The sequence below is a fragment of the Equus przewalskii genome, chromosome 4, assembly GCF_037783145.1.
Source record: "Equus przewalskii isolate Varuska chromosome 4, EquPr2, whole genome shotgun sequence".
Taxonomy (NCBI): Eukaryota; Metazoa; Chordata; class Mammalia; order Perissodactyla; family Equidae; genus Equus; species Equus przewalskii.
Genome location: NC_091834.1, coordinates 101,618,901 through 101,631,345, shown reverse-complemented (window position 1 = coordinate 101,631,345; position 12,445 = coordinate 101,618,901). Strand labels below are relative to the sequence as shown.

General features: G+C 47.5%; 1 protein-coding gene across 1 annotated transcript; it reads right to left on the bottom strand.

Moving 5' to 3' along the window:
* Positions 1 to 3,344: 3,344 nt before the first annotated feature.
* GIMAP6 (GTPase, IMAP family member 6) lies at positions 3,345 to 11,339 on the bottom strand. Its single transcript, XM_008509986.2, has 3 exons — positions 10,664 to 11,339; positions 6,979 to 7,063; positions 3,345 to 5,245 (listed from the first exon to the last, which is right to left on the bottom strand). Exons 1-3 carry the CDS (start codon positions 10,835 to 10,837, stop codon positions 4,452 to 4,454), a joined length of 1,053 nt encoding a protein of 350 aa, XP_008508208.1. The 5' UTR covers positions 10,838 to 11,339; the 3' UTR covers positions 3,345 to 4,451.
* Between the last annotated feature and the right edge of the window lie 1,106 nt (positions 11,340 to 12,445).

The following is a 12,445-nucleotide window of genomic DNA, read 5'->3' as shown; positions in this document are numbered from 1 at the left end:
AGATCCTGCTGAAAATTGTTTAGATTTTCTTTGTTGGACATTTAATTCTGGCTCCAGTTACTCGTTTTGTCAATTCTGTTTCTGATTGTTGAGAGGAAATATTTGAGGAACTCCCTACATATTTGCTGGAAATGTCTCCCACAGCTGGTTTGATTTTGCTGTACTGCACCAAATTGCAATTGCCGCTCGTCACGAATTCTGTAACTTATCTTCTTTCAGTCTCTCTTTCTCTTCCATGTTCTAGTCATCGGACCTGCTTACTCATCTCTGTTCATTCCGCTTCAGTATCATGCCTTCATTTTAAAGTAAGAAATTTGTCCATACTTATTTTTAAACTAAAAATTAAGTGTATTATAAATAAAATAATCAGAATTTAAATTTAATTACCAATTACAATGTAGATAGGTGTCACTGTAACTCACACAGTCCTCATAAAGTATTCCAAGGAAAGTATTACATCAATGTGTAAAAAAGATTATTCAAATGGAATCAGTCTATTGATATTGACTAGGTCAATGATATGTTTAGAAACAATGCATGGGACTGACATTTGCGTTGCAATATGGCAATAATATGTGATCAACAGTTAGGGTGAAATGTATTTCTATGAAAACAACAAAGTTGTGTTTCATGGTAAAATATTTTACACTGCTTCAGTTTTTAAATTTAAGTGAAAGCTAATTATAATTCCATAATATTTCAAATTCAGTTTCTCAGGTATGCCAGCTACACTTCAAGTGCTCAGTAGCCACCTGTGGTAGTGGCTAGTGTATTAGACACTGCAATTTCTAGAAAATACTCAAATGCTTGAAAATTAAATAGATACTTGTCAATAACCCATGATTAAAAAAAGATTTCACAGGGGCCAGCCTGGTGGTGCAGTGGTTAAGTTCCCACGTTCCGCTTTTGCAGCCAGGGGTTTGACGGTTCAGATCCTGGTGTGGACCTACACAACACTTATTAAGCCATGCTGTGGCAGGCGTCCCACATATAAAGTAGGGGAAGATGGGCACGGATGTTAGCTCAGGGCCATGCTTCCTCAGTAAAAAGAAGAGGAGTGGCAGCAGTTAGCTCAGGGCTAGTCTTCCTCAAAAAAAAAACTTTCAAAAAAAAGATATCACAAAGAATATAGAAAATATTTAAAACTGAATGCTAGCAAAAACAATGTACAAAAAATTGTGAGATGTAGATAGACATGCGTAGAGGGAAATTTTATAGCTTCCTATCTTTATGTTAGAAAAGAAAAATTTTAAATTAAATAGCTATTGTTAATTTATTATTTAATTGAAGTCTAGTTGGCATACAATATCCTATTAGTTTCAGGTGTACATCATAGTGACTGGACACTTGCATAATTACGAAATGATCACCATGTAAGTCTAGCTGGATGAATTTTTAATAGTTTACAGGATATTGTAGACAGCATGTTGTAGGAACTCTGGACATTATTACCTTCTTCTGAAGAACACTGAGATTATTCTGGCAGGCACTTAAATTTCTGGCAGTTCAGTTTGACCCCGGGAAGGCTGGGTCTTAGAAATCCTCAGCAAAGGACTATTCTGATTTTGCTTTTCCTCTGGGTCAATCCTTTAGTCCTGATGTGGTTTTGACTCTTAAAGTCTGACTCAGGGTATTTCAGCGGAATACCTGGTGGACTGGAACCTCAAATCCTGTCTTCGCTGCTGTGGGAAAGGGCTGACATCTCTGACCTCCCAGAGAACTTGCCCCCGGACTCTGGAGATGGCAGTTCGTGGGGTGGCCAAAGACAGACCTGAAGGGAGTCCGGGTGCAGAGTCTCTAGGGCCCCTGCCGCCCCGCGCCCCCCTTCCGGGGGCTCCTCGGCTGTTCCACCTGCTGGGGCCGCCCCCGCTGCGCCCCCTCTCAGGTCACCGGGAGCTGCTGCTCGGGCACTGCCCCTGCGTCAGCGGGACGGGGACGTGCCCTCGGGGGAGCCACACGCACGTGGCGGCCTGGGCGGGCCCCTATCTTAAGGGTCAGTTCCTGTAGGGTCTGCTTGGATTCGGTCACTTCCCAGGGCCTGCAAATAGCTGCGTTAAAATGATTACTTTGTGCTTTCTACACAGCTCATCAGTGTTCTTGCAGGAGGGCTGAGAGCCGGGAGCCTCCCCTGAGACTTTCAGGAGCCGCTTGGACCCACAAGGAGGAGCACCGTGTGCTCGTGGGCTCCTCAGCTTCTCCGAAACCCTGCTTTTCATGCCTTGCTCAGCGTGGAGACCTTTTTCAAAAATACCAAATTCTAAAGTTCGCTATTTCCACAGCCTTGGCCAACAACGCTCTCTCCCCGCCCCAGCCCCCACCCCCGCCCCTTCTTTCTTGCTGGGACACAGACCCTGGAGTTTCCAGAACCTCCCCACACCTGCCTTCCCTGTTCTCTGAGGCCCCGTCCCTCGTCCTGAAGTAACGTGGACGCCTCTCCCCTGACTTTCGGTCACAAAGGAGAGAAGCCTGTACTTGATACACCCAAAACCATTTCTGTAGAATGTTTAATGAATGACGTTTCCAGTGACTTGTCATTTAGGGTCACTGATGGGTGCCGTTTGGCCGAATGCTTGTATTTTCTATCATGAAATTATTTAACAAAGTTAAAACAATAACACCTATATTGAAGAAATTTATCTTCTTATGCCAATGGAAATGCAAACGATTTTAGCGTTTACTTCAATAGCTCTGAAGTTGCAAGTCTGTCCACTGAGAAACGAGATGGCCTTGATCGACTTCACTGGAGTATTTACCAATTCTCTCTCTTTTTTAGATTTTAATGTGACTTTTTTTCCTTGGATAAATTTGATGTGCAACATTGTGTAAATTCAAGGTGGACAGTATATTACTTTGATATAGTTCTATATTGTAATATGGCTGCCTTTGTAATGATATTTATCACATTACATACTTGTAGTACAATGTTATTGTCTATTTTCACTATACTGGACATTAGATCTCTATGGCTTACTTACTACTTATTACAAGTTTGTGTCCTTAAAACACTGTCAATCTTACCCCACAACCCCCAACTCTGGTAACCACTGTTTTACTTTCTGGTCTTTTTTTTTTTTTTTTTAAAGTTTTTTAGATGCCACATATAAGTCATATCATACAGTACTTGTCTTTCTCTGTCTGACTTAGCTCGCTTCTAATTCTTCCAAATCTGATACATAAATGTAAGACAATTCCAAGTGGAATGCCAACGAGACTAATTTTTGAAAATTAAACAAGTGATTTAAACTCTCACACAGAAGAATAAGTGCCTGAGAATAACAAAGGGAATATAAAAACGTAGACTGAGGAGGAGTCGGCTCACGGTATCACAATCAAAGACACTGTAATCGAATCAATATTTTATTCATGTAGGAGTAGAAAAGTAGAAGACAAGAACAGAACTGAGAACCCTGACACGGATCTCAGGGGGCACGAAAATGTTGTATGTGATAAATGTGATGTTCCAGTTCAGCGGGAAATGGGTCACTTATTTAATCAATGGTTCTGGCACAGAGACTATCTTAAGCATAGACCAAATCAGTCTCTATTCTGCCTTGAGACACTTTTCTGAATCTTTTAGCAAAAGAAATGCTCGAGCTGTCTTAGGAGTCCACTGGGTCCGGGGCAGACAGGTGTCATGGCCTTGCAGTGTGGGACTGCAGGTCTCTGGGCGTCTGACTGCAGAGAATCCCCAACCAGCACACGAGCATCAGACAGACCTGAGGCTGCGACCTCTGATTCCTGATTGTCCCCTGCACTGTCACCCCACCTCCACTTCCCACCCCTCCCAGGGGAAGGCAGCTGCAGACACACAGCTTGAAAGGGAAAGAGGAGTGTAGTGGGAGACATGTCCCCCTATTTTCTCCTGCTCTGTTTCCATCAGTTGAGCAGACTCCCCAGGAGCATCTGAGTCACGTCAGTCTCCTTATGCAGTAGGATGGCACCTATCAGGGGCCCCGCCAGACCAACCTCCTGCTCTCCTCTCCTCTCCTCTCCCTGTTGCTTCTAATGGGCCCTGTCCATGGGAAGTTGCCTGATTGATATCTACACTGATTTGCTACATCAGGGTTTAACGAGTGACTCCAGGGTCCAGGAAGCTGCTGGAATTACATGGAAGAATGAGGCCCAGGCCTGCCCTCAGGAAGCTTGGGTTCTATCAGCGTAAAGACAAGTACCTCAAGAAATGTAATGCCAGTGAGGTGTAAGGTTCCACATGAGAAGAGCGTGCTGGAGGGGTACAGAGCGTGTTCTGGAAGATGTGATGCTGGACTTGGGACGTGAGCTGGGAACTCTGGACCCCACACGCCTCTCACCACAGCAGACACTGACCTGGAGGCTGGGATGACCAGTGACCTATGGAGATGGAGAAAGCAAGCGATGGGCTGGAAGCTGGTCACAGGGGCTGAGGGAGGCTCACAGGAAACAGCTGTCCTGTACTGAGGTCCAGCGTACGCTCAGATGGGCGCCCTCTTCAGGAGATGTTTGTGAGTCTCCTCAGATTCCTTCTGGATGTGGCACAGTCTCTCCAGCCGGGACTCCTCACTGAGCACTTCCTCAGAGCCTTGTCCCTGGACGGTTCGCCTTTCCTGCACTTCTTTGAGCAGAACGTTTTGCTGGGAGTATTGGTAAGCCTTGTTGCTGTAGCAGTGGCCTTCATTTTCCCACAGGATTCCTTCGATTTTCTCCATCAGCTCCTTCAGCTGGGCCTCCTGCTCCGCCCCCTCCGCCCTGTTGTTGAAGCCGCAGTGACGTCGCTCACACACCACATCCAGCTTGGCAAGGCCCTGGTTGTCGGTCTCTCGTACATACTCTTCCAGGGAGCCACCCTCCAGGTCTTCCTTCCGGGTGAACACCAGGATGGTGTAGGCCAGGATGCCCACTCCGAAGACCTCCTGGAGGCGCCTGACCACCTGCTGATCCTCTTCTGTGAACCGGCCCAGCTGTGTCACCAGGAGCACGGCGTGAGGCCCCGGGGAGGAGAAGGCAATGGCTTCACAGATGCCCTGAGCTGCCATTGCTGGTGGGGCCTGAGGGGACAAAATGTCAGGTGTGTCAATGACCTCCAGTTCCTTCCCGGCCCATCCTCGGCTCCCCGTCTGGAAGGCCTTGGTCACTGGTCTAGCGCTGAGTTTAGACTCAAACACTTTCCTGCCCAGGATGCTGTTTCCTGTTGCACTTTTCCCGGTTCCGGTTTTCCCCACCAGGATGAGCCTCAGTCTCTGTGGGCTCAGTTCGCTCTTTCTCAGACCTAGAAGCATCGAGAGAAAGCAGAGGGATTGGGGTTACAGCCCATCTGCCCCATTCTGCCTCGTCAGAGGCCATGAGGCTGGGGATTCTGCTGGGCCTCAGGGCACGTTGTCCTGGTGGGAGGAGGGACGGAGACCCACAGTGGAACTGAGACCTGCCTGGACTCACATTTTCTTTTTTAACGTTCTTTTTTAAGAGTAGTAAAATATACACAACTTAAAATTTACCATTTTAACCATTTTTAGGTGTACAATTCAGTGGCATTAAGGACATTCACATTGTTCTGTAATCATCACTACTATGCATCTCAATAATATTTTCATCCTCCCAGGTGAAATCATACCCTTTAACGCTCACTCCCCATCCCTCCCTCTCCCTAACACCTGGTAACCACCATTCAACTTTCTCTCTCTCTGAGTTTGACTATTCTAGATCCCTCTTCTAAGTGGAATCATGCAATATTTGCCCTTTTGTGTCTGGCTTATTTCACTTAGCATAGTGTTTTCAAGGTTCATCCATGTTTAGCTGGTGTCGGAGAGTGCCAAGTAAGAGCCGGTTCCTGAGTCTGTTCCACGTTGGAGACACTGACGTGTCTCAATGACAGAGCCCTAAGCCTCCTGAGAGCAGGATGACACCGTCTTCTTCTGCATCTCCTTAGTGACAACATGTTTTTCACTGCCTGCCACCCTTGCCTGGCTGACCCCTGACTGATTCAGGCTGGGTGACATGGCCGCCCTCAGCTTCCCCCAGGCGGCAGAAAGGCCGGGTGAGTGAACGGGTGGGAGTTTCAGGAACGTGTGGAAGGTGGGCTGCTCGTCCCTGCCCTGCTCCCAGTGCAAAGCTGGACAAAGGCCGCGTCTCCTGTCCGGCAGCCTGGAGCCAGCGTGCACCACAGGACTTTAAAGCCAAATACATTACTTGAGCTCTGGAGAGGATTTTTAAAGTAATATTTAACCTTGATTACTGCAAGAAAGGGTAAATCAGGTGTCCACACTTGTCTTGGTAATTTTCCAATGCGGATTATTAATATGGCTCTCTCCCAATGGCTCGGGCCATCGAAGGTCATGTAGTAAAACGTCAGCTGGGTTAAAACACATCATGAATCACAGAGAAATTCTTCTGGCCAGGAAAATGGATGAACTTCCGGCATTCCTTAATCCTATGTCCCCAGGCAAGAGGACAGAGTGGATCCCGTGAAAGCTGAGGGCCTGACCCTGAGGCAGTCTCTGTGAGGGAGGAGAACCCCTTGGGTGGGTGGAGCCCAGGTCGGAGGCAGGGCCGAGCGTGGCCTGCTTGTCCATGTGGCGCTTTGCAGCCTTTGACCCTGAGAGCTCTCAGATCTGAACCAGCCAACCACCCACACAGGGGTCTGTTGGCCTCCAAGCCTCAGGCCAAGGTGAGTGATTTTGTCACACCCCGGGTCAGCACACCCTTCCTGAGGAGGAAAGCCCAGAATCTGCAGACCCTTTTTGCGGGCCTGGCATGGAAATTCAGTAAAGGGGGCGACTGGTGCCCTCTCTCACCTCCTGTCGCCCACTGTGCCTCGCAGGGGCCTCTTCTCCCTTATTTGCTGCAGTAAAGAAAGGCCCCAACCCAAAGGCCCTCTGATAGCGGCCCAGGTGGGCAAATCTCTGCCGGGGTTGAACCCCCGCTGCCTCTCCTGGCCCCCCGTGCACATCGGATGTCCCCGTCCGCACGTCTCTCAAGTCTACCTCTGCTAGAAAGTGGTCTTACCTGGTGACATGGCCTCTTTAAGGTCCTGGGGCAGCGCTCCTGTGGGATTCTCCTGGAGAAGCTGTTTGTATTTTTCTTCCTCTGTCTAGAGAAATATGAGACATCTCACTGACTTTTTAACCGAGTGTTAGAGGCCCCTGACTTTGCCTCTGGTGCCAGAAGGAGGGTTTTGCATTGGTTTGAGGGGGGTGGACTGACTGAGGAGGGGGGAGGGGTCTGAGTCACTCTCTACCTCTTTTTTTTTTTTTTTTTTTTTAAAGATTTTATTTTTTCCTTTTTCTCCCCAAAGCCCCCCGGTACATAGTTGTATATTCTTTGTTGTGGGTCCTTCTAGTTGTGGCATGTGGGACGCCGCCTCAGCGTGGTTTGATGAGCAGTGTCATGTCCGCGCCCAGGATTAGAACCAACGAAACACTGGGCCGCCTGCAGCGGAGCGCGCGAACTTAACCGCTCGGCCACGGGGCCAGCCCCCACTCTCTACCTCCTTTAGGGGCCCTACTGTCTTCTCTCTCTCTCCCTGCACTGCGGTCTCCATCGGGAGTTTAAGAGATTTCACGGAGAAAGGTGCAAGTGGGCTGCAGCCTGAGGAGTGGATGGCATGTGGATAGACAGGGTCCTGGAGCTGCTCTGTGAGGAGGAGGAAGGAGCAGAGACGCAGAAGCAGGTCCTATCGTTCATCCTGAGCTGTGGGAAGGCCTGTGGCCAGAGTGTGCTGGAGGGCACGAGCAGGAAGTCCTGGTGAGGAGCTGGCTCTGGGGTCTTGGGGCCAGAAAGAGGGTCTCGGTTTGGTCTGTGGGGAAGGCTTGGCAGCGAGGTTTGCTGAGGGCTGAGAGGTGGGTGGCTGGATGCTATGGTGAGGACCATGCCAGCCACGGCACAGGCATCTTGACCGTGTGGGACAGGGTCGTTCTGGGAGCCAGGAGACCTCAGTGCTCATCTCTCTGGCCACCAATTTAGGATGGTCACACTGCTCAGGTCTCCGTGTCCCCATAAGTGCAAATGCTGGGCCTGAACTAGATGTCCCTGTGGTCTTTCTCCCTATAAGATTCCAACACATTTTATGACATTTTCTAGAGAGGCTCCTAGTCCTCTTTGCAAAGTAGGGCCATGGCACCCCAGCTGGGAACTCCTGCCGTCCTTCTGACGAGAGAAAAATGTATCCTGGCTTCAGTCCGCACTGCCTTGCAGACTAACTCAGTTCCCCATTTCAGAAGCCCGCCATGTCATAGCTGCTTGATACTCTCTGTGGGGATGGGGAGGAAACCACACGGCCCCATGATTGTTTTTCCAGAACATGTAGGACACTTGGAGACATTCACAGTCAGAGGAACGTCTCCTGAGAAGGCTCTGGGGCTGGGGAAACCTAAGTCCAGCGGGCCTTGGGAGACAGTCTTCCCATCGCCCCCACATCCTCGGAAGGTCACTGCCCTCTGTTCATCTGGCAACCCCTCCCAGCTGCACCTGACCCCAGGAGGGGCCGGTGGGGCCAGCGTGGCTATTGCTGTAAGATTGTTGGCTTCATTCAGTAATGTCAGCTCCAGAGTGCTAGACAGAGAGTGGACACTGTCCAGTAAGGTTTGGTGACTTTCCAGGAAGAGAGAGTGACCAGACGAGGTGATTAGCTTCACCCACACCTGGTCAGCAACACTCTAGCAAAGACATAGTATTTTACTTATCAAGGGGCTTCTGGAATAAGGAGGTTAGTGCCCCCATCTCTAAAAACTGTAGACCCCCCAATCTCTTTGTCCTCAGCTTCCCTACATCCTTGGTGGAAACAGAGGCGGTATTTTACCACTGAAGTCTTTCCTCCTTTACAGAGAAGGGACAGCCTGGTAGGAGAGGACGGCAGGGCCAGGAGGAGGCAAGGGAGGCACCCAGAGCAAACTTTACACATCCTGCCCTCTGCCCTCACACTACCAGAGAGAGAGTGTGACCCTGCACCTCACTGCCACACCCTAGGTCCTGCCCTGAACAGCCCCACATGTTTGCCACACTTCTAGTTTTGTCTCCAACAGAGAACACAAAGCAGACACCAGCATCCTCGGTATGTTTCTCAGGAAGAAATGGAAACTCACGGAAGCGTCTTGCCCAAGATTCAACAGAGAGATGGAGAGAGGGCACAGAAGGTCCAAGACTCTCCTGATTTCTTAGTCACAGCTCATTCTATATTATACCACAAACACACAAACACAACACACACGCAGACACAGCACACACACACAAACACAACACACACACCACACACACACACCATTCACACACGTACACTCACAAACACAGAACACAACACACACACCACTCATACACATACAGTCACAAACACAACACACACACCATTCACATGGATACACTCACAAACACAACACACACACATACATGCACAACACACACACCATTCACACACATACAAACATAACACACACATAAACATACATAGACAACACAACACACATACTCCCAAACATAACACACACAAACATACATAGACAACACCCTCACAAACATAACACACACAAACACATACACACAACACACACATACACTCACAAACACAACACACAACACACATACTCACAAACACAACACATACAAACATACATAGAAAACACACACAAACATAACACACACTCATACACAAAACACAAATACACAACACATGTCATATACACACAAACATACACACAAACACACACAAACATATATACACAACACACATACACTCACAAACACAACACAACACATACTCACAAACATAACACATACAAACATACATAGACAACACACACACAAACATAACACACACTCATACACAAAACACAAATACACAACACGTGTACATATACACACAAACATAACACACAGACATACATACACAACACACACACACTCACAAACACAACACAACACACACATACACTCACAAACACAACACAACACACACATACACTCACAAACACAACACAACACACAACACATACTCACAAACTAACACATATAAACATACATAGACAACACACACAAACATAACACACACCTACACAAAACACAACACATGTACATATACACACAAGCATAACACACACAAACATATGCACACAACACACATACACTCACAAACACAACACAACACACAACACACACATCACAAACATAACACACACAAACATACATAGACAATGCACACACACAAACATACACACTCATACACAAAGACACAACACATGTACATGTACACACAAACACAACATACACAAACACACACAAACATACATACACAACACAACACACATACTCACAAACATAACACACACAAACATACATAGACAACACACTCACAAACATAACACACACTTATACACATAACACAAATACACAACACATGTACATATACACACAAACATAACACACACAAACACACACACAACACACTCATACACTCAGAAACACAACACACAACACACATACTCACAAACACAACACACACAAACATACATAGAAAACACACACAAACATACACACTCATACACAAATACACAACACGTGTACGTATACACACAAACATAACACACACACATACACAAACACACCACCCATACACATACACTCCCAAACACAATATACACACAAACAAAATACATACACACAACACACAGACAGACACACTCACCCATACACTCAGACTTACCGCTCTGTGGGCCGGTGGACAAGAGGAACGGCCATGTTTCCTGTCTCCTGGGGCCGAGTGCTCTTGTGAATTCTTGGTCTCTCCTTTTGGGGCCCACTCGTTGTAGCCTTTTGGGGGGCTTGAAGGGAGGAAGGAGAGGAAGGTGTCCAAGGCGTATGAAAATATCCAGGACATGGCCTATATTTTTCGGTGAAATGTGGTCTGAAGGCTCAGCTCCGGAACCGCCCGAGAGAGAGCAGCTGCCCCGCAGGGCAGGCGGGGGAGGAGGAAGTGGGTAGGCCCTCCCGGGGCCAGGCCCTCCTGAGGCAGAAAAGCAAGCTGCTTGCACTTGTCTGCAGGGCGGCCACAGTCATATAAACAGGAAGAACGAGAACACGAGCGTCATTTGTAGCCTGACCCAGGATAACTACAACTCAGAGGCTTGACAAGCAGCGGATCCTTCAGAAAATGTTGTGCAAGGGCGTGGTTTTTTACTGATCTCCCCGTTTTGAGAATTGCCCGCTCCCTGCAGATGCCCTAGGACTTCACCAGTGTGACAGACATCCATGGTCTCTTCCTTCTCCTAACTCCTCCCTCCTTTACATATTTCCTCTGCAGACAAGGGCTGATTCTCTCTCTGAGGTGTAAATCACTGATAAGAACTTGAACTGCTGTATCTCCTAGAAGTTTGCAGTCTAGGAGGGGCTAATGCAAAAGCCCACGGCTACGTAGGATTGTAAGAGGATGACGACGTAGGATCAGAAAGAGCAAGGTTATGGGGGGCAGTGTTTTGGAGACAGGCTAGGGGAGAAAAAGCCACAGCATCCTCAGAAACACGTTTTCCAGGACATTAGGAAAAAATCCAACCACTCTAATTAAAAGGAGGCCGTTGAAGGAAGAAATGGAGAACATTTGAACATAGGTGATGATAGAGTTTTAAAGTGTTAAGATTCATTCTGGGGCTGGCCCTGTGGCATAGTGGTTGAGTTCAGTGCGCTCTGCTTCAGTGGCCCGGGTTCAGTTCCCGGGCACGGACCTACACCACTCGTTGGCAGCCATGCTGTGGTGGTGACCCACATACAAGTAGAGGAAGATTGGCATGGATATTAGCACAGGGCAAATCTTCCTTAAGCAAAATGAGGAAGATTGGCAACAGATATTAGCTCAGGGTGAATCTTTCTCAGCAGAAAAAAAAAGTTTCATTCAAAAATCCCAGTCAATCTACCACAGTCACTCTAATTTTCCCGTGTTCTGTCCTAGTTAGTATCCATGGATTATTCACTACAATTGTTACACAGTGTATATATCTCTAATGTTCTATTTTAAATTGTTCTCTAAGTGCCTTGACATGATTACTTCTTAGAAGTCATGTGATCTTCACCACTCCTTCCATTGCCTAAGTATTTAGAATATTATTACTCCATCCACAATTGAAATAAAGGTTCGCATTTGAATTCTGATAGCAGCCATGTTCTGGGTCCTGACCCTGGAGAGCTGCCAGACTGCAGCCGATGGCAAGAGATCGACTTGGAGCTGAGCCACTGAGATTCTGGAAGTGTTTGTTACTGCACGTGATCTGGCCTAACCTGACTCACATGGAACGGAAATCTCATGTTTGATTTTTCTGCTGACTCTCACTTTTGGCGATTTCTTTTCTGGAGTAATCTTCACCATCTTTGACTGTGAAGTCAAATGTGGAAAACTTAAGGACTGAAATAAAGGCAGTTTTACTCCAGAGAGGGTTTGTGTGGACTTTGATCAGGGACTGAGAAGGGGGTGTTGGTGCCACTGACCTGAGACCAC

What these genes read in the sequence shown, in the direction of transcription:
- GIMAP6 (XM_008509986.2), bottom strand. Translation starts at nt 10,837, where the DNA reads ATGTCCTGGATATTTTCATACGCCTTGGACACCTTCCTCTCCTTCCTC. An exon ending in GTCCACCGGCCCACAGAGCG is followed by an intron (nt 7,064 to 10,663) that starts GTAAGTCTGAGT and finishes ATATTTCTCTAG; the next exon opens with ACAGAGGAAGAAAAATACAA. An exon ending in TAAAGAGGCCATGTCACCAG is followed by an intron (nt 5,246 to 6,978) that starts GTAAGACCACTT and finishes CGATGCTTCTAG; the next exon opens with GTCTGAGAAAGAGCGAACTG.